Genomic DNA, 23,378 nt, shown 5'->3' with positions numbered 1-23,378 from the left:
GTTTTAAGTCATCCGTAACTAAAAAAGATCGGTCGAGCGGAGTTATGCCTCCTCATGCATCGTATATTACGGCCGTATGCATTTGAAAGGTTGAGAGGTTACTCGTGCTGGAAACAAAAGCTTGCTGGAAAATTTTACTCTGGGCATAGTTTATATGCATAATGTGAAGGAAGGAAAAAGTCGTACGATGGGATATTAGGGCATCGCTCTGCTGAAAGTTTGGGTTCAGGCCTTTTTGCATAGTTTACGCGACCTGGAAAGATTCTTTCGAACTCTTTTTAGGAGCTGTTCGCTCGTTAAGGCCTACTGCGGAAAAAAGGGAGGGAGATTTCTATATAGATTGAAGGAATAGGGTAGTTTCCTTCATCAAAGGAAACGAAAGGCATTGATTGCGATTCGTTACCCACCATTAGTGTATTCATAATATACAAATTATTTGGTTTTAGAAATACCGGTTTAGACGAATGGCAAGGGTCAATTTTATCCTCATTTGAAAAAGGCCAGATTGGCGCCCATGCGATGCCACTCCACGTGACGTCACTGGGACCTAGTTTCTATACGAGTCGATAGGAGTTTTACAACATCTGAGATTACCAATGCATGCATGAGGCACAGAGCTCAGGGAAACATCTCTTAATAATCATCTATTAAAACTGGCTAAGGTCGGAAAGTTTTCTTCTTTTGATAAGGTATTAATAATCCTTATTTAAGCCAAGCGCTACCAGCTAGCAGGGTTCTCTGCTCCCTGCTAGCATCCTGCGTCGTATCAGCGCTCAAAGCCTCGCCCCAAGGTCACCTCACTTGGCGGCAGCGGGAACCAGAACGACGTCACACGAGAGTTTTCCTGGCATTCATACTTACCCGTCGTGTTTTCGCTTTTCATTTAATCGCGAAAAATAGGTATCGTCATTTAAGAATCTAAAAGCGTGAAATACGTACTCTAGGAGTAATAATCTTTCGATTTATGCAATAAAAAATTAATTGGATACCACCCTATTTACGGAAAATTTGTCTCGATATTTTTAAGTTTTTATGGAATTATCTTTTGGAAATTGGATTGGATATTTTTCTTGGGCAATGGGAAAGTCAATGAGAGAAGTTACATAGTGAATTTTGGCGGGATGTATGGAAAGGTTAGACGCAATTCCCTTTTTTGAAATAGTAATATATTTTCCGTGGGAAAAGGATTTCGTCTATTGGTTGTCGTGAAATGAAAAATGTAAGTTTCCGATAAACGTGTAGCCCCGACAGATTCTGAAAATAAATTCTGTAAATTTCGTTCTACATTATAATGACGAAATGAGGGGCTATTAACATGTAACGGTACCCCTGATGGCCTCTGTCAAGGTCTTAAGGATGTCGTATGCGTTTCGGATTGAATGCTGTACCGAAATAAAAAAATGTCGAAAGCGTTGATAAATCTCCTCTACTCCTTGACGCGTGTTACGTGCACGAATCCGAATATGTCCGTTGTCATCGCTATTGGCGAAGGAACATTTTTGGCCCAGCAATGATCCATCCGATGAATTGAATTCAATTGGTGACCGTGAGCCGGATTTTAAAGAATTAGAGGAACTAACTTAGCGAATTAGGTAGAGATAGTGATCGTCTCGTCTCGCCATTCCCAAGCGTATCATTTCCAGGTTGATGCGATTGGGAATTCGAAGGATATAACTGTTGAAGGGATTAATCTAAGACTAACTGGCGTTTTAATTTTCGTCTTTGGGGATTGCAGCTTTTGCATTCGGACCCAGGAAGTTTTGAATGGTTGCCTGGAAAAAAAAAACTTTCACGGGAAAAGTTTGTTAAGATTCACTGGAAATTAATTCCAGGTTGATGCGATTTGGAATTTGAAGGATGAAGGGTTTTATGTAAATTAAGGATAAGGATAAAAAGGAAAAAAATTAAGGATAAAACATGCACAGTGGACCTATCTAATGAGCGATTTTAACGAATGTGTCTCGAAATATAGGGCGGCATCAAAACTATATTTTCAGTTAATCGCATTAAGTTGGTTTCCTATTATTTTTTAATTGCCTAAATCGAAAGATTATTACTCCTGGAGTACGCATTTCATGCTTTCAGATTTTTAAATGACGATATCTATTATTCGCGATTAAATGAAAAGTGAAATTTTCAAGCGCGCGAAAACGCGACGCTAAGTATGAATGCTGGGAAACCCCCGTGTGACGTCATTCTGGTTCCCGCTTCCACCGTGTTAGGTGACCTTGGGGCGAGGATATTGTGCGCCACTGCGATTCTGGCTGCTAGCAGGTAGCAGAGTACCTTGCTAGCAGGTAGCGCTTGTCTTAAATAAGGATTATTAATACCCTATCAAACGAATGAAACTTTCCGACCTTAGGCAGTTTTAATAGGTGGTTATTAAGACATGTTTCCCTGAGCTCTGTGCCTCATGACTGCATTGGTAATCTCAGATGATGTAAAACTCCTATCTACTCGTATAGAAACTAGGTCCCTGTGACGTCACGTGGAGTGGCATCGCATGGGCGCCAATCTAGCCTTTTTCAAATGAGGATAAAATTGACCCTTGCCATTCGTCTAAACCGGTATTTCTAAAACCAAATAATTTGTATATTATGAATACACTAATGGTGGGTAACGAATCGCAATCAATGCCTTTCGTTGTCTTTGATGAAGGAAACTACCCTATTAGTGAATTTTGCATCAGTCACTAATTTTAACCAAGAGCACATTCGTGCTCCCAGTAGTATCCAGCCTCCTACTCGTGAAAACTGGCCTGATACCTGTTCGCTTTTATTATTTGTTTGAGCCAAGCGCGCTACTTCCCGATGTACAGTATCGATTCTTGTATTAAATCTCTCTTCCTTGGGTCCCAAGGGCACGCAACGAATTTGAGGACCAGTATGATCAGTGTGATGTCATACCTATGCTTGTTCCTTCGAGGACATTCTAGCAATTAACTAATGAAATATTCAGTTATTTAAGGCTTGGCCTGAAGTTTTTGGCGTTTATTGTTTCCTCAATGACTTCGTAGGTCACATTAGTCCTCTTACTTTATCACATGCCTTAAACTCTCACTCTCAAGAATTAAGCGATTTTTTTTTGCCCAAAAAGCTGAGAACTTTTTATTTCTAATTTCTTGTTTCATAAATCTCTTGTGATTTTATTTCGCTGACAAAGCTTTAGAAAATTTAACTGAAACGAATAAACTGGTGCTTGAGTATAGTAAATTGTTCTTGGGAAACCGTTTTTTGTCTCTACTCACGTTGATGGGGCCTATTTATGTTCACAAAATGTGGTTCCAACATATCGATATTTTGATAACACTTCCGAGCTAATACCCAACCCCGCCCCCCAGAAAAATTCTGGATCCGCCCTTGTTTGTGCATGCACCGCTCTAATGGAGCTGGTACTAGCCTCGTTTAAAAAAACCGTTCCTTCAAATGCGCCTCCAACAACACATTCCGTCCCAGGCGACGCGAGGCAGCTTGTCGGTCATGCTCGCTGTGGCGAACCTTACCGATAACAAATTTTCTTTCAAAGCCTTCCCCGTGGACCACTATGGATATCCGATGATTACGGACTCCAACCTTCAAAGCGTTCGCGTAGCTTAAAACTCTCAGGGCTGGAAATTGTTCTTCCCAAGTGAGGCGGCGCTATTCCAGGGTTAGGCCTCGGGACGAACATACGCGTGAGAGATTATCAGCTGGCGCGCGTTGATTATAATTATATTTTATATTATATTATTCCTTTGCAAAATATAGGGGGTGAATAGTGTATTCATCCCTTAAAAACTTTTCCATTAGCCACCATTTCATATGTCATAAAAAACGAAAAAAATTGTTATTTTAATGTTTTTTTTTTCAATTTTCACTCCCTAAATCTTTTCAACCCTGGTGAAGTTAGTCTCTATCTTGACCCTGATAGCCCTTAAACGTCAGTTTTTTTCAATCAGAAGCAGATAACATTAGTAAAAGTCCCTTGAAAAGCGATAAGTTTAGATAAGGGGTTGTTTTCCCCAATTTAGGGGTTGCGTAAAAATGGAGGGTGATAGAAAAAAACGGAGGTCATTTTCGGATTCAGCGACCCAAAATTAGCCCGATACACCGTAAATTGTAGCGAGGCAATTTTTGAACTCTTTTTTTTTTGCAGAACAGTGTTATCGGCAAAACATTGAATGCGAAATCACGTGATCCGCGATGAAGATCAAATTGGCTGGTTCCGATGATAGCGTGTGTTTTCACATTGTTAAAGTCAATTGGAAATGTCATTTCCATTAAATTTTACAAAAACTAAGGAACATCGGTATCAGGATGTATCACTATACTATAAAAATCACTTCCGAGCACTGACTGACTGATTCATACTTATGTTAGATGTGAGCGAAACGATATACGAGGGGAAATCATAACGTCATCTCCCTCCAAAATCGTCTTAGACCATAAGAAAAAATTTTGAAACACTAAATTTTCTATCTACAGCAGTATTGAAAACTGCCTATATGCCTCTACTTTTTGGGGAAATTTGGGAGTCAAAAAATTAATGGTAATGAGGAATTTGAAAATTGCGGAGAAGCTTGTAAATGGCACCAAAATCATTGTGGCAGCCAATAGTCATCTTGTAACAGTCAGGGAGCCACGAAGTGTTTGGTATTCTTAGGATTAACTTTAAGTAGGCTAGTTATCACCGAAAGGAACGATCCTTAAGGAACACTAGGCAGACTAAAATTGTAAGAACTGGCGAAGTGTCCACAGAAGGCCGCACGCGAGCGAAAGCGAGATAAAATATAGTGATGAGTATTTCCTTAGCTTACTTTTTCCATTACCTAATATAATACCGAAATACCGGGCTTCAGTCCTGACATCGGATTTTGGTTACTCATCAACCACGATGGGCATACTTGATTGTATCCAATCTTCTATATTATTTCTACTGTATTGATACCTTTTTCTCAACTTATACGCAACCAAAGTCTACAAATGAGGTACCAAAATGCACAGAATTTATCAGAGAACATGCGACGGCATATCTTACTTCCTAAATATTGCTATTGTTTCCTAAAATTGTTTTTTAAATAATAAAAAAAAACTGTAAATATTCCTGACGTTAACGGCGCACAAACTGATACCTTTGTTCATTAGCAACAATATCTCGCATTCTTTAAATAAATTTTATCAAAATGCGGCTGGTTCCACATTCAAGTCTCCTGTTGATACGTAAGTATGAGTCAACATGTGCGTTTAACAGAGGATTGTGTAATTACTTCCAATGTTGTGTTTAAAGAGGTCCTCTGACCTCAATTTGTACATGAACATTCCCATTAAATTTGTACATAAGACCATGCCTTTTTTTCTGCATTTTAAAATTAGAAACGCGCCTATCCCTCTGTGGACCTGCATTGAAAAGAGCGGGGGAATCACGCTCGTCTAATATTTAGATTGTGTCCCGACAGCAGCGGCCGGAAGTCGTTTTAGCGGCATACGGCGCCTCTCCATCTCGTACGCGGATGATCTCTGCTGCGCGAATTGTTCACTAACGACTGGAAATTGAGTTCCAGTCGCAATTAAGTGCAAAATAATTTAATAATTTATGAGTATGCGTCCTTGAACGGGTAAATTTTGGGGGATTCATGATATTATGTAGACCAGACTCGGCGTCGCGGCATGGACTAATGGTCGGTGTAGGCGTTGCACAGAGGTACTCGTGATGCGGTCGCGGAGGGGGTTAGGTGATAGATGAGGATTCATGGATGTAAGGACTTCGTTTATGTTACAAATGAATGTACCCAAACCACTCAACTAGCAAAGCTTTCACATTAACGGATTTCTGAGAAATATTCATTAAATTTCCTCAATTACTCAGGAAAAAGCTAACCCAAAATTGAAGGGACAATTAACCCCTTGCGTAATCTCTATAGTCACAGGCTAAACTTTGTGGAAGTTCATTTCAATAATTAAAACGAACAAACTTTGTATCAATTCAGCAATTTATTTTCGTGGTACGACTAGTTTCGACGCAGCGGCGTCAACCCCTTGCGCAGAATTGAAGAGTCTAACTTGTCATGAAGTTCCGATGCCAATTCGTGCAATGACGAGTGTAGCTCGTCAATAGATTTTCATAATTTCAGCGCTATTTAGGGGAACAGTACATATATTTTGAAAGTTTAACTATGTTTAAATATCCATATTATACATAAAGAACTCATATTTCATGAAAAATGATGACGAGCTTTACTTTTCATTGCACGATTTGGCCTCGGAACTTCATGACAAGTTTGACTCGTCAATTCTGCGCATGGGGTTGACGCCGCTGCGTCGAAACTAGTCGTACCACGAAAATAAATTGGTGAATTGATACAAAGTTTGTTCGTTTTTATTAATTATTGAAATGGACTTCCACAAAGTTGACCCTGTGACTATAGAGATTACGCAAGGGGTTAATTGTCTCTTAATGTTAATGTTTTGGTCGCACGCGCGCCAGCCGATAATCTTTCACGCGTATGTTCGTCCCGCGGCCTAACCCTGGAATAGCGCCGCCTCACTCGGGAAGAACGTTAAATTTCCAGCCCTGAGAGTTTTAAGCGACGCGAACGCTTTGAAGGTTGGAGTCCGTAATCATCGGATATCCATAGTGGTCCACGGGGAAGGCTTTGAATGAAAATTTGTTATCGGTAAGGTTCGCCACAGTGAGCATGACCGACAAACTGCCCCGCGTCGCCTGGGACGGAATGTGTTGTTGGAGGCGCATTTGAAGAAACGGTTTTGTGAAACGAGGCTAGTACCAGCTCCATTAGAGCAGTACATGCACAAACAAGGGCGGATCCAGAATTTTTCTGGGGGGCGGGGTTGGGCACATGAGTTTATTAGGCAAACGGTCCTCTCATATTATTAAGAGAAACATAAAACAACCACCGTACAAAATGTATTCTTTATTTCCATACAAAAAGTTTAAATCAAGAGGAAAAAGCAAAATGCATATCGAACATACGTTTTTAATCGAGGAGTGCCTTATTGGCAATTTTTTTTTCGGCTAACCGGCGTCATCCAAATAATTATAGCGCACTGAAATGGGAGGATTCGTGCATGATTTTGCTCCGTATTTAATTTGAAATTATATTTATAGGCTAGCGTAAGTCCTTTGCACATCCGCAATAAGTTCCACCATGTAATCTCGGATTTTTTGCTTCTATTCTTGGTCACATGGGCCGTAGGCGAAAATCACTCCTGTTCAAATTGACCGTGAGGTGACGAGGCCTTACGGAACAGAGCCTTTAATTTCTCCCCTATCCACTCTCATCCTGCTAGTGGACCAATGAACATGGGTTTAGTCTTTCACGTTTCGTGATTTCCGTTAATCAATGGTTTGTGTTCGTGGGAAGGTAGTGGGTTGAATAATTAATTGTATCAGCCATATCAAGAGGTAAATTAAACAACCGATTCATTGCTACCTTTTACATTTTTAATCGGTCACGGATGCTTGGGAAAACATTCAATTATTCATCATGAAATTCTTGACTGTTTCTCGTCTTGCGTGTAATCGTCTCGAAACTTCCTTGTGGTCCATATTTAGAATTCTGTGTGTATTGTATCTTTCAATCCCTGCCAGCGGAGAATTACCTCTCCTTCCCTATTTTCTTTGATCTTGTCAAACAAACAACGTGATGAATCCCCTTGAAAATGCCTTTCGGTGTTCATCTCTTTACCGCTGGATATAATTTCTTCAAAAAAGATAGTTGCGATAGATAATAATTGGCAATGTCTATTGCTCCTTTGCCCGGATTTTTTAAATGATAGTGCTGTTGCAAAATCGGTTTCTTTCTCCATAATTACACATGCAGCACTGATCATACTTTCTTCGTTGTATTTATTGCGTATTAAAGTTTGCTAGGCTTGTTCCTTTGGCTACATTGGTCATGGAGATGATGACCAGTGTAGTTCATGAAACCTCATTTCGACGTTGGTCATCGTACGATCTACGATGGCACTCCATTGCCTATGGTGTGCCTATGTTTGTCGACTGTCGTCGAGAATGGATAATTAACTGGGGCTTTCGATGACTAATGGTGAGAAAGGGTAAAACATATAATTAATTCATAGATTTACTCGATCAATAGTATTTCTTGGTTATTAGGTGTTACTATCGCTCACTGATTTTTCGATGGACAGTGACAATAAATGTCAAAATCCGCCAGACTCGTCCGCCAGCCTCCGCGAGCTTCGTCAAAATATGCTGCAGACTTTTTTTAAAACTCGTTATGGTCACTAATAATATATTTTGCGTCAGTTTGTTGACCTGTGGTCGATGTTTTATGTTGGATAATTAGTAATGTGAAAATACTTTATTTCAGGTTCGGAAAAATTCCTCTCCATTTATCTGAGAAAAAAAATTGAAAATCTAGCCCTGTCACAGATAGAACTGTGGGAGGTTGTTGGCTTTACTACCTGATCCTTTTTAATCAGTATAAGCAGTTCTCAGAATTCCTTTTCCCTCGTTTCCTTTTATCCTTGATGACTTCACGAACTCTTTTTGCCGGTGGTAACTCTTGATTTGATTTTGTTATGGCCCGCCGAAGTTATTTTTTAAATTCTCCATTGCATGAATGAATTTGGAATTTTTCCGCCGATTAACCGTTTTCCTCCTATTCATCGCGGTTATGATTAAAATTTCCTATTATCTTCAGAGTAATCGACGCCATTACAAGCAGAGTCATTTCCTTTTTGATTTGGCGTAAAAATTGTTGTGGTCATTTTATGAAGGCACCGAAGTTGATCTTACCTGTAAATAATGTTTTTACTCATTATTGGAAAGTGTTAATTTTTTAACTTACTTTCTACCAGTCTATTCATTGTGTTTACTTTATCCTTTTTCAATGTTAATTTGACAGAAAGACACAATTTTTTGACTAATGTATCCTCGAAGTGAATTTTATTTCGTCGTATGTGCTTTATTATTTGTGTGTCTTCCTCACTGTCTCCCCATACTTGATCAATTTACCCTGTTTTATGTTCTCATTAACTCATTTTTAGCAGAATCTCAAAATAATAAATTGTAGTGTTTTTGATTTTTATTCCCAATATGTATTCAGTGAGATGAAGGAGGTTTGTTACCATCATGTTTCAAACGTGCTTATACGACCCGTAGTGTATAAATCAGCTGGAAGAAAATTTGTTTGGGAATAATGCTGTTGTATTTTATGTTGTCCAAATTAATGCCTTCTCAACTATAGTCACAAGTTTTTTTCTCTTTCAGGATGTGAAGACATCTAGTGCCTTGAAGAAGTCCAGTAGATATAGAAGTAGATCATTATCAGCATCGTCCACAGACTCGTACAGTTCAGGTAATTTACACTTCTTTTCTTTATTTATTTAATTATTGACTGCTATATTTTCATTTAATAGTACGTTATTTAAATAAAATTCTCTAAATTTGCGTCAAAATATAACTTTATGTTATAATTTTATTGTTAAGAAAAATGCCACTCAATTATGCAAAGTCGTTTTGAATCATCTTCTATCTACTATATTCTATCAATTTTGATTATTGTTAATAGTAATGAGGCAGCAAATATTGTATTATTTTCACTTGACTCCACAATGTGGATGCAATTTTTTTCTGAAAGTTATTCATTTGAATGAAATGAACTATGCCAATTTCTTTTTATTGTCATAACGTGCTCTTCCCATAATTTTTTGTCACTGCCTTTGAACAAATAAGTAAAGCTTGCTTCTTTTAAACGATATTTTAAGCTTAGCGATTCGAATAATTCAAACGCTTTAGTAAGAGTATATGTAGTAGTTAGTGCTTATTGCTGGTAGCTGCATATTTTGGCCTTATGATGCTATGAACTAATATACATTAATCATCTTGCTAAAATCTCTGGAACTGTGGGAGTAATTACGTAGTATGAATGTTTTATCGATATTTTGTGTATGATATGCGTGGCTGAAGTTTACCCTTCTCCAACCTCTGACTAGAATCTAACTCCTGTGATTAAAAGTAACTTTCGAGAATTGTCGTTCCCATTTCTGGAGTGGGACATTCCTTGTTTTAATTAGGTCAAATATTTTTTAGGGTCTCTCAAATGAAATATATGCCTTGCCAGTGGCGTGGCCAGGAATTTCGTTCGGGGGGGGTCCAAAACGAGGGGGTAACATTTTTGAAAGACGGGGTATTAAGTAATGGGTTTTAAAGTAATTTTAATACTTTTAATAGTAAAAAAAACTTCATTTGTTAAAGAAATATTTTGTAGATTCATGATTTTTCAATATTTTGTTTTCTTTTACAAATGAAAATGATTGTGTTTTTATATTTCGGGGTGGTCCGTACCCCCTGAACCCCCCTGGCTACGCCACTGGCCTTGCCCTAATATTAAGCCTTTGATTGATGAAAATCGAAATGCGATACATCGTCCTAACTGTATCTCTAGTAAATGAATGTCATAATCTGTAGTGGTTGTTTTTAAGCGCTGAGGTTGGCGTATCATTTATAGAGGTATAATTTCCTCACTTTAAACCTGTTATTTGGATGAATGTAAATATTCAATCCGTTGAAATTGATATGGATTGCATATTGTATCAAAGAATCCTTCATAAAGTCTACTTAGAAATTTTGATCATATAAACTCGGGGATAACTGGTGGAAAATAATATATTTTGATGTGGTCCAGGTAAGAAATATATTATATAACTGTTTTGTTTGAGTTAGTGTTGAATAAATGAATCGTAGTTAATTCTGATTACGATTACTAATGAATCTCTGACCTCAAAACACCAAAACTATAGATGAAGTTATCAACACTTCTGTCCTCAGCGCTATGCTGTGGTCCTAAGCTCACCAAATGTGGTGCGTTTTCCCTCCGTTTGGCTTTATGAAATCATTGTCGGCATAATAGGGCTCAGGCAATGAATCTATTTGTGTGAATAAGTATGTGTATGCAAGATGTGGTTTATAATGACCGGCTTGATTTGATAACCGAATAGTGAGATAGAGTAGTGGTGATCCCTTAGGTTCCATTGACGTGCACTTTTATATCTTGTGAGCACCAGTACATAACCGTTTGGAGTTCAAAATTGTTTCCATAGGCTTGAAAACGGTGAGGTTATTTTCGTACATGTGTTTATTATTTTTAGTACTTCAGTGATCCTAATTTTGTACTGCGCTTGTTCAGTTGTTACCTATTGTTCTTCCTGTAATATTGTTGTTCTGAATAAATTATTGTACACTAACCACATGCGTTGTTTAATTTGCGCTTGTTTGCGTTTAGAATGAGATTCTCTTATTACTTAACTTTGTCAAACAAGTTTTTGTGTAAAAGCGTGGTGCATATGGTGTCTAATTGTGTCAGCGCGATTGATGATGCTTCGTGGACCGTTCACGACTCTCTTTTTTTATTTGCTTACAAGTAGCGTATGGTGCAAGTTGTGGCAAGTTTTACTGAAAATATCGTGAAAATGAGTAAATTTAGACTTGAAAGTTGCTTTTCTACCTTCCTTTGGGTATTCGAAATGAAAATTATTCTGGCAGCTGGGTTGTCACCTGAGGCACGGAATAATGCCAGATTCGAGTTTTTAACTGCCTCATTGACTTATATTCTATCATAATGGTATAGAAATTCATTGCTAAAGGGTAAATGGAGGCAAATGAAATCAGCAAAATTATATGCGTTTAATAATTTTTATACTTCCTAAGAATTAAGGTCAATTTTTCTTTTTTTTTTTTTTTTTTCGTTTTTTTTTTGTGAAACAATGGGGTGTTCTTCCTAATACGTGTGCATTTATTCTAAATGTTTTAATATATTATGGCATATGTTGAAAATTTTGTTGCTTGAATGTATTTCATTAAATATGGCCGTCGTCAAGTAAAATCTGATGCTTTCCCGGCGAATATGTTCAAAAAGGCTATTCGGGCTTCCAGCCGGGTGGTCTCCCTCCATTCTGCCAGAATGGAGGGAGACCACCCGGCTGGAAGCCCGAATAGTCTTTTTAAAGGCCGTCGTCGTTTATATTCATTTAGCTTGAAGGGGTATCAGTCTCGCTGGAGAATAATTACGTCACCGCCTTTGCGCTGTAGCTGAACCCGTTGTGCGTTCACTTATTTTCCCGATCTTATACAGTCTAATTTTCCGGTTCAGAGGTAACAGTTTTGTGACATAAAATGTTCTTACCTAAGAATACCTGAAGGAGTCAACTGAAAGGCGGCGATGTCAGCGGTTTCGAATACCATTGGGTGGACGGAATTCGCTTACGGTTTAAGAAAAAGGCATGTATGACTGACATATAATCATTACGAATAGTTAAATATGGTCGTTGAAGAATTGTCATACCGAAAACCCTGATTATGACGTTGGGAGTGTCGTGAATAGGGTGGTTTCCTATTATTTTTTTATTGCCTAAATCGAAAGATTATTACTCCTGGAGTATGTACTTCACGCTTTTAGATTTTTAAATGACGATATCTATTTTTCGCGATTGAATGAAGTGTGAAAATTTTCAAGCGCGCGAAAACGCGACGGCTAAGTGTGAATACTGGGTAAATTCCGTGTGACGTCGTTCTGGTTCCCGCTGCCGCAAGTGAGGTGACCTTGGGGCGAGGCTTTGAGCGCTGATACGACGCAGGATGCTAGCAGGTAGCAGAGTACCCTGCTAGCTGGTAGCGCTTGGATTAAACAAGGATTATTTATACCCTACCTATCAAACAAAAGAAACTTTCTGACCTTAGGCATTTTTAATGGGTGATTATTAAGTGATTTTCCCTAAGCTTTATGCTTCATGCGTGCATTGGTAATCTCAGATGATGTAAAACCCCTGACTACTTGTATAGCATCTAGGTCCCTGTGACATCACGTGGAGTGGCATAGCACGGGCGCCAATCTGCCCTTTTTCAAATGAGGAAAAATTTACCATTAACATTCGTCTAAACTGGGGTTTCTAAAACCAATTAATTTGTATATTATGAATACACTAATGGTGGGTAACGAATCGCAATCAATGCCTTTCGTTTTCTTTGATGAAGGAAAATACCCTTTTCCCTTGTAGCCGAAAATGTCCCCCATTTTTTTAGCGTTTTGGATTTATATATGTAGTTGATTCCTATCTAAAAAAGAGTGGTATGTAAGTTGTCTGTGACTGTCCCATCATCCGTCAAGTTTGTGGTCTGAATGTATCATGCGGTTTGAGAAGGGTTTGGAAGTCTTCCAATTAAGGGGAGGGTTCTTATAAATATTATTAAGAGGGAAACGTTGGGAATGCATCTTGCTTACCAGTTTACGTCGTCACAGAAAATGCTTTAAACCAAGGGTCGGTAACCCGAGGCCAGCGGGCCGCATGCGGCCCACGAAAAAGCTATACGCGGCCCAAATAATTCTTTTTCGTTTTAATTAAATAAACATGTAGGCCCACGTTTTCGCATTTGTCCCTCGGGGCTATACCACCATGCCATTCACTTTCAGGAAAGGTTGCCGAGCCTTTCTTTAAACGAGCGATGTTTAAAAGTGACCGTATTTAAAGATGAAAGATGAGGAAAAATAATCCCTCTGGATGTTTTCTTTCAGTTATAATTTTAATGGTATGCCATTGCTTTCTTTTTAACACCTTAATGTTGAATAGCTTGCTCTCAGTTATGCCACTAACTATTTTTAAAAGTTTTTTTTTTTAACTTTCCGCTTGAAACGAGGATGGATGATTTTAATTCACCACTAGGCTATAATTGGCTCCTAATATCCTGGAGACTAGGAGGCAGGATTAAATTGGTCAAGATGATGTAAAATATATGCTGGAGACAATTTTATGGAGCGTACTAGGATTCAGTTGTAGTGGTCTATTGTGAACATCTTGTGTGTCGAAGAGCATTGTCTCAGAGAATATCGGTGCCGCCTCCCAGTCCTCAAGGTACTATAATTAAATAATTAATAAACTTTGGTTGACTCGAATGTTTCCAGCCGTCCTCGGTGTAAAGTTAACTTAAGTAAAATTACTGTACCAGAGTCAGGGCCGGTTTTAGACATTTTTCTAATGTAAGCGACAACATTACACCCCTCCCCTCAAAAATAACCTGAGGGGTAGTAGGGATTCTCTATGGATACATTATAAAATATACTTTATGAATAAGGGTCGACACTTAAATATCGGCGTGAACTTATAACGTGCTTGCTCTTATGTATTGAATGTGATATTTTTGGGGCTCAAAAACCAGCGCTAGGACGTCCCCTTTTGCTCGGTGTCCTACGCGGCCGCGTACTTTGCTTACCACTTAAACCGGCCCTGAATCAAGTGAAAGTGCTCTTCGCTGAATGTAAAATCCAATGGCGGCAGCGGCCAGTGATTCTTTTCATAGGTCCGATTGGCTGATGAAGACGATTGCGTTTGTTTTCATACATTTCATTTCGTTTGAAAAATTTTTATTTGTCACAAACGAAGAAAAAGCTCTTTCAGGTTTTTATAAAATATACTCATGAGTATTTCCTTAGGTTATTGTATCCATTTCCTAATATAATAATACCTAAGATGGGGTTTCAATGCTGGGATCTGCCTATGGTTTCTGCGCAGCCACTATGAGGACACTTGGATATACGAGGCGTGTTTTTAAAGTAAGTACCGTTTTGACATAAAAAAACAACAAGTAAATTTTTTCCAGAAATAATTTATTCACTTGAAAGGCCATACTTTACTCTACTTTTCTACATAATTCCCATTACTATTGAGGCATTTATCGTATCTTGGTACCAGCTTTTGTATGCCATCGTCAAAGAAGCTTGCCGCCTGATTAGACAATCACTGCTTCACGGTCGTTTTCACTTCGTCATTTTTGGCACCCAGTGTGAACACAATGTCCGATAATTTAAACGTTTGGACACAATTTCGTAAAGAACACTTCTTGAGACAGCAGGAAACTTTTCAGCTAAGGACGAAATGGTGAATCGTCTGTTCTCTTTCACTTTACAGTCCGCTTTTTGAATCAGTTCATCGGTAATGACTGAAGGTCTCCCACTTCGTTCCTCGTCATGAATGTTTGTGCGGCAATCTTTAAAGGCCCTAACCCATTTCCGCATCATTCCATCACTCATAATGTTTTCACCATGTTTTTCACTGATTTGGTGATGATTGTGAAGCAGTGGTTGTATAATCAGGCGGCAAGCTTCTTTGACGATGGCATACAAAAGCTGGTCCCAAGATACGATAAATGCCTCAATTGTAATGGGAATTATGTAGAGAAGTAAAGTATGGCCTTTCAAGTGAATAAATAATTTTTGGAAAAAATTTACTTGTTGTTTTTTTATGTCAAAATGGTACTTACTTAAAAAACACGCCTCGTATTTCTATGTTGTAAGATCAACAAAAAATTGTTATTTCCACATTTAAATGTATAACTCGACTACCGATTATGGTTTCAACACTCCTGTCTGTTTTAAGGTGATGAAACAGACACTTTCTCATGTGTTTATACCACCAGAGCCAAGTAGAAGGTGGGGGCATATGGAAAGGGCGTGTGGGGTAGGCGGAAATAGTTTGGGTGAACAAATGAAGTCCCTATTTGTTTATATTTTATCATGGACATATCGCATAGCCAAGCCCTAAACGATTTCATACCTTGAATATATTTATTCTAATACTAACCGGCCATTCGGCGTTACTCGGGAAGAATAGTACTGAGAGAAGTGGGAAACTTGGACTTCACGTTGATGTAGGATTTTTATGTTTTCTCTTGGAGAATGTCAAAAGGTGTGCCTGCCCTGCAGGATGTCCACCCGCAGAAGTTGTAAGACATGACGTAACGAAAGGTAATGAGAAAACGACACAAAGGACGCGTCGGACATAACCAAAAGTAGCACTACGGCATTCGGGAGTATGAGATGTACCTATATACTAGCTTTGGTCACAATCCTTGCAGCCGTATGGTAATGCATAGCGGACAAACAAACAGACATCCTCTTTAGGCTTGTACTGATAATGATCGTTAATTCTTGGCCGAAGTAATTTTGGAAGATTCATGTTATTATTTGGACCAGACTCGGCGTCGCCCCGTTGTCGGGGTCGGTTGCGCAGCGGCGCCGAGGTCGAGGCGTCCGCCGCCTCCCCAGTAGCCGCTTCGGATGATTTGAAACTCCAGTCTGGAGTCGATTATTGTCATCGAAATGGAAAGCATGGTGTCGCCCGAGAGGGAAGGTACCCCTTGCCGGAACGACCTCTTCCCCCCCCCCCCTCCAGAGTGGCGCTGACCTGAGGGGTCGGATGCGGAGCGGGCCGCCGCCCCCGGTCATCGATTGCTCTCGCTCCCTTGCCCCCCCTCTGCCTCCTTCCGCCCCTCTCCTCTCCCCCTGCCGAATCGAGGTCGAGAGGGGTAAAGGAGTGGAGGGCTTCGCAAAGTGGTGTTGCCGCGTGAATTCCGCCGCCCGCGTGTGTGGAAGGGATATTGCTGGGAAGAATTTCAGTTTTTCCCCCGGCGTGCTGTTTGTAGGAAGATGTCGCGGAATCCCCACCGGATGGTGTACTTAGCCCTCGACGGTATCCAGCGAAATTACCACCCGATGGGAAGCCTGGGAAATCTTCCTTCAGTGGTACTAATTGAGGGTCTAGTGCAGTCTGCAAAATAAAAGAAATATGGTGTTCATATGCTACTTGCTTACACTAAAGTTGCCATCCACTTTCAATAAAGTAATATATTTCGAATGCAGCATTGGTTTTTCCTAATTTACTGCATTTTGTTTCATTTTTGTGGTATGATCAATCAGTTTAGCTAGCTTTAACGAATGGACCTGGCTTTATTACATTAAAGTTGTATGCTAAAGGAACGAATTTCATGGTATTTGTAATGAAGCGCTCAAATTCGGGCTGCTGGATTTTAACGCTCAAAAATTTCAACTTCAAGTAATACCATAGAGCCAAATATTTTTATGGTGTCTACTCGAACGCAAAAATAAAGTCTCTCTTATGCATTTTATTAGATTCAATTAGGCTCTCTCATTGCAAAGTTAGGCCCTCAAAAGTGCGGGTGTCTTACTTTTCGTCTGTAAGACAGTAATTCGCTCCTCCTCCCCTCCCCCACGCTCTCTTTGCCTTGTTTCCTCTAAGCAACTTCTGTAATCGTTAGGGGACGACGGGTAGCCATGTGAGTGTTCCCAGTGATACAAGTTCACCCGCGAAATCAGACCGTTTTCTTGGTAAATACGGCTGTAATGAATGTCTTTATTATGATGCTGTGTGGTTACAATGCTGTATGAGTTTTAGTTTTTGGATCAATGGGAGGAAGCATTATAGGCTATGTGAGTTATTGCAGTCACACTTCTACCATTTCCATTATTATTATTTTAACCCGTTATCGTCCTACTCGCGCGTCAGCTTAGTAAGGTTACAGTTTTAGCTATGGTTAGTGGTGACTACTATTCCATTACGTAATTCAACTACGATCACGCTTCGGAGCGCGCGGAGAGCGATATTCGGCTTTCACCATGGGACCGAGATTAAAATTTTTAAATCTGAGGTTATATGATGGATCTGATTTGCAGACTACTACGTTAGCGTTTGTATTCATGTGTTATTTCGATTGAAAATAAGGGATATGGATAAGGGATAGTACGGGGAAAAGCCAAAAAGACAATCAGGAAAAAATAAGGGAAATTGTGGCTGGAATTGCTAAAAAAATGGACAAAAAGGTAACAGCGTTATCATTTTAACAAATTGAAAAAAGAACTTAATTGCTTCCTCTAACATATTTACATTTCGCAGAATTACCGAAAATATCTTCCCATTTAAATAGCAAAATACCCTAATAAATGCGCTATTTAATTCTGAGGGTCTCGCTCACCGCAGTAAGATGAGCATAATGGTAATGGGGATCCACAATTCCCTTCTTCGACGCTCGCCCACGATCCTCTTTCCCCCTTGTGCGAGGCGCCCTTACAATCCCCCACTTCCCGCCCTCCACCGTTTCCCGCCTTCCCCCCTTTTCCCGCCTTTGTTTACGAATGCCGCGTGGTCGTTTGGCTCACGCGCGAACCGCCTGCTCTGAGCAGGCGTCGGGGGATTGAGCGCTTTCTCGACCTTTTTTTCTTAAACGATGAAGAACAAAGCCTTTATAACTCCGGTTCTGGCACTCACCCATCATGCACCCTGATGCCGCTGTGTATTCTTGTTCTGAATTGAAAGTGGCGGGAATTCAAAATGGCTTGTCCCAGCATCTATGGAATGTGCGGCATGTCATACCGAGGGGAAGATGACGCACAGGAAATCAAGGAGAAGAAATCAAGGTGTTTCAGAGATGAATGTTTGTGGTTTGTTTGGATGAAGTCTTTCGATGGGACGCGAAGGAAAGTTATAAAATTAAATTTGAAAGCGTTACCTGCTAGCAGCCTTCATCGTATCGGCGCTCATAGCCTCGCACCAAGGTGGCCTCACACGGCGGAAGCTGGAACCAGAATGACGTCACACGGGCCTTTCCCAGCATTCATACTTAGCCGTCGCGTTTTCGCGCGCTTGAAAATTTTCACTTTTCATTTAATCGCGAAAAATAGATATCATCATTTAAAAATCTAAAAGCGTGAGTTGTGTACTCCAGGAGTAATAATCTTTCGATTTAGGCAATTTAAAAAAAATAGGAAACCACCCTATTGAACGACTGACCGACTAAATGTTTCGAGCCCTTCCAAAAATACTTCTGTATTTTTGAGAATATTTGGAAGTAGTGGGCGGGTATTACTTGTGTTTAATAATTAATATGACTACATCGTGTCCGGGAAATTTATCTACTCATAGCATCTTTGTATCGATTTATCTTCAATAAATGTCTTATTTATTAATTTTATTAAAATTTGTGGGTTTGCATTCCCTCCACGATCTTCTTCTGTTCTGCGACTATTACGGCATATTTTTTTCTCATTCTCGGAAGTCAAACCTCGGGCAACGAATATGTGGCTTAATCCTCTATCTTTCTTATCGCGTGATAAGGTGGGTCCTGCACATTCAAACCATAGCTACGTAACGCGCGAAACTGATGTTTTAGTGACAACGTTCGCGCTAACGATTATGGATTCCGCTAATTATGATTGGGCCACTTTTGGTAGTTCATTTTAATATATTACTTCACCTTTTGCGTTAATTTAAGGAAACCTATTAAATATTCAATTATATATATGATTTTACACTTTCCCGGCGAACAACTTTAGAAAAATCTTCTCGGGATACCGTGCGGGTTAGATTATTTTTTTATTCAATTATAGGTTTGTAAATATTACTAGTGTTTGCTGTAATTAACAACATATGAAGGTTTGTCGTTTTGATCTCGATTCACCCTGAAGTTAATGGAATAACCTCACCTGTATTTGGGACTACTTCGGTACAACTTGCGAATCGGCTACTTTGGTACAAATTGCGAATTATGCATTTATAAATCTCTTTCCCTATTTTACACCTGTTCCATGAGTGTTATATGAAGCAGCTATAAGTTATTCGAGTGTCCTAGCAGTGGCGCAGCGAGGGGGAGGTTTTGGGGGGATAAACCCCCCCCCCCAGAGCTCAGAGAAATTTTTAAGTTTAATGCATTTTATTTAATTAGATTGATATAGAATAGTAATAGAATAGCGTAAGGATTAATAAAATATCCCTCAGAAAGCCGTAAAACTCACCATGTTGAACCATTTATCTTAAAATTCAGCAATTTACTAATCTCGCACCTACCGCTTATCCTGGTGGGTATACCATACCCCACACACCCCGGTATTAGTTACATCTAAACCTCCCCCAGCCTTAATTCCTGGCTGCGCCCCTGTGTCTTAGAGGTGTTATTTTATGTGACTAGACACGAAAAAGTGATTGATGAGAATAAGGCAAGCAATTAATGCTCTTTTCACTGAAATGTAATAATTAAATTATTATCAAAAGTATTGCACGAAATATTTTTGCAAGCTGAGTAAATTTTCTAGTCAGGTAGTCATTAACATTCAGGTTATGCAAATTATTGAATTTGTTATTGCAGATAAAACATTCTCTAGTTTTACCACCTAGGTGTTTAGAAAAACCATTCATTGTTTTTAATTCAGGGACGCTGAATTCATCTAACTTATAATTGATTACTTACCTACTAGAACGACTTCCTTTTAATCCTTGCATAATTAATTATTATCAAAATTGGGTTTTAATATTTCCTGGACCGAAGTCTGTAATAGAAGTAGAATTCTCTTGTTCTTTCATTTTATACAGGGCTTTATCTACTATTGCGCATTATAGCCCTTGATAAGCAATAATGCTATATTATTCTGCTTATGTGTGACACATTTTTGTCTCTTATATTCTGGTAGTCTGCGCGGAAGTTCCCACGACTGTTACTTGTTGAAATAGAATATGAAACTTTTAAGTACGTACGGTTTCTTAGGTTGTCTTCCTGTAACTGAAACAGCGGTTTCAATTGTCTAAAAACATGTTATACAAATTCGTAGTACATTAAAATTAAAAATTTCTTGTATTTCACGGAGGAAAATAACCCCCAATGAATTATAATATTGTTTATATTACAATATTATAATATTACAATATTATAAAGCGGCATGAATTATAATATTGTTTCTCCGCGATACCCAGTCAATTCCGATGACGGACGTTTTTTACTATCGTAAAAATTATCAACTTTTTGGGTCACTTAGGAACTGTCCCAATGTAGCTGCGCCAATGTCGTAAATTCTGTGCACAAGGGACCAGAATTAAGTTAATATCAGCACGTACTAATTTTATAGGCGCGAGCGAGGCTGTATTGGCTGAATTGAGTATTTTTTTACGCTGAAGTGGGGATCACTTCCCTCTCTTATCACCAATGGGATTCCAACTTATCTGAAGGGTGAGACGATAATATAGCAGCGATACTTTTCCAATATATTTCCATTGGTGCCAGCTGCCAACGGTGACTGAATGATTCCGATACCCGCTGGCTAAGAAATTTGGCTGTCTGTATCCTTACAAAATACTCCATTTCAGATAGCGAGAAATTTTATTTGAAGAAAGAAATCCACTGGAAGACATCTAAGGTAAGTGTATTGATTTTTGTAAGAGGTGATTTAGTGACAGTTTCATATTTTTAGTCTTAATGGTGTTTTAGTCTTAGTTTTAGTCGTGGTTGCTCTCTATTATTCGTCATAGTTGTCATTGTACTCTGAGTACTGGCAAAATCATGATTTATTTAAATATTTGCGGAGTTATTGTGAACCAAAAAAGAGAACGAAAATTGTCTAATCTTATATTTTGTGTTTTTGGCTTTATTTGACAGTATCATTTTCTTCGGTTTGATATTTTCCTTCTCTTTCAGACCTTTTCGTAGAATCAATCATAAAAGTTGACCAACTCAAATTAACGAAAAGGTGTATCTGCTTCTTACTATGCATCTATTTGTCAATTGTGAGTTGGACGGATAACTTTATTTAAAGCGCATCAAGAAAAAAATGACTTCAGTTGAGATTCTGAAGGATTTCAGCTTTCAGTCAGTGACTGAGAAAACAGCGATACCGATTTTGAATACCCTCTTTGCGATGTATTTACCGCAACTTTTCTAGTGCCTGGCTAGAATCTTCGGGATAACTCTTCATGTAAGTTAAATTTTCAGGTTGTTTAGAATTCTATTCCTTCTCAGGTCAAAAATGTTGTTATTGCCGCACTTCAATAAAATGAATTTAACGTCTCATAGTATTATAAATTAAAAAAATTTAAAACAACGTTTTTCTCGCCAACTAAAAAGAAAATAAATTTCTCCGATCCATGTCTGAGTCTCGATATGAATTGTTACTCAAATGGTGACATACTTTATGGCGATCATTACGACCAAAACGAAAAACGTTGGGCGCATGTAATATATTCAGCAATTACGCATGAATGTGTTGTTATATGGCACGCAATGTTTCAAGAATTAATATCTGAGCGTTTCTAGTTCTCAAAGATCAGTAAAGCTTTCATCTATGCTAAAGTGTTGATTTTAGATAAGAATATGGTTGGTAAATCAAATCGTAGGTATATGGTTTTTTAATTTTTTAATTCATAATATAATTTTCTTCTTTTTTGTTTTATTTCTGAAAAATGCGCTTATATGTTGCACAAAATCCAACGTGTCACACAACAAATTCGCTGAAATGTGATTGCAGCTCCACCGGTGGCAAAATCTAGAATTAATTTTAAATTCAAAATTAATTTAAAAAAATATTTTTTGAAATCTAGGCATAATTATGACGGAAAGCATCTGAATATGCATTGTCATCCAGTTCTGAGCTAGGTACAAAGTTTCAATGCTCTAGCTAGTCGTTAAGTGTGTTCAAATTGAGTTACAAAATTCCACCGTAACAAACAGACAGACACGAAAATAAGTTAAGAAAAACGTTGTAAAAAATATACTGGGTGTCAGGAGTATTCTGCAATGCTTCAGGAGGTGGTAGGGGATACATAAGCATTTTTGTCCATAATGGTGCGGTTATAATTGTCTGAAACAATCTCAAAATGGGTGGCATTGCGTAATCGTATTGTTGATGCTCAAAGCTCTTGTTATAATTAAGCTCAAAAACAAATTGTCTCAGACAGTTACAATTGCAAATATTCGTCCAATCCTAATTATTTAATGTCCTTAAAAATCCAGATTAGTAAATAAAATGTCGGAAAGGCAGTGTAAACCTACGGAAAACCTTTCTTAATAGTAACTGCAAAGTGCACCCAAAAAATGTTTGTGTTGCCGTAACTCAGAAATTAAGTACTTGCGACTCTATTATTATGGAAAAAATGCTTAAAATTGTTTCCCACACCACCTCCTGCAGTATTACAGATTCCTCCTGAAACACCATGTATAAATTAGAAGCAGCGCATATTTTTTAAAGTATTGGTTTATGGTGTTTAAATAATGCATGGTTATATTTTACCCTAAATTGAGTTGATACTGATTGGTACTTGAAATTTGATACTGGTTTAGTGTGTTATCACGAAATAAAAATTAACAACTCCGTAAATTCCGCAAAATTATCTTTAATGGCGTGAATCATGAAGCCATACCATTAAGCCGCGTCGGAATCAGTGGTAGAATTAATGAATAATTCGTCGCCGTGAGTTTGCACTATTCAATTGTCGGCATGTGAGGAGTTATGGGCTGAACGTGGCCCGCCCCCCTCCCTCCCTGAAAGAAAGAAGGTTTTTTGCGTTTAAATTTTCTACCTCCCGCCGCATAGAGCTTTCGTAGTTATTTTATCCACCTAATAGTACTGTTGTAGTATTTTTTATTTTTGTGCGTATTTTAAATGTAAAGTACCGTTGGGTTCCGTTAGGGGCGGTCTAGCCAGGTTGGCTGGTCCCTAGCTTGGGGGTCCCTCACAACGCTCGCGTCTATCGTGAATCGTACGTGAAATGTGTAATAAAAAAACTCAGATTACTTGAACCAAAGTTTATTTG

At 38.7% G+C, this 23,378-nt stretch overlaps 1 protein-coding gene and 1 long non-coding RNA gene across 3 annotated transcripts in view; one reads left to right on the top strand and one right to left on the bottom strand.

The window, feature by feature from the left end:
* The window catches only part of LOC124171893 (adenosylhomocysteinase-like 1), a 153,136-nt gene that overhangs the window by 29,052 nt on the left and 100,706 nt on the right, over positions 1-23,378 (top strand). For both annotated transcript variants that reach the window (XM_046551287.1, XM_046551284.1), the window contains one exon: positions 9,232-9,319. In XM_046551287.1, coding sequence (XP_046407243.1) covers positions 9,232-9,319 — 88 coding nt within the window. The remainder of the gene's footprint in view (positions 1-9,231; positions 9,320-23,378) is intronic.
* The window catches only part of LOC124171894, a 74,998-nt gene that overhangs the window by 30,977 nt on the left and 20,643 nt on the right, over positions 1-23,378 (bottom strand). The window lies entirely within an intron of this gene.

Source organism: Ischnura elegans, chromosome X, assembly GCF_921293095.1.
Source record: "Ischnura elegans chromosome X, ioIscEleg1.1, whole genome shotgun sequence".
NCBI classification, from domain to species: domain Eukaryota; kingdom Metazoa; phylum Arthropoda; class Insecta; order Odonata; family Coenagrionidae; genus Ischnura; species Ischnura elegans.
Note: the sequence above shows the minus strand (reverse complement) of the source record. Positions and strands in the feature narration are given on the sequence as shown.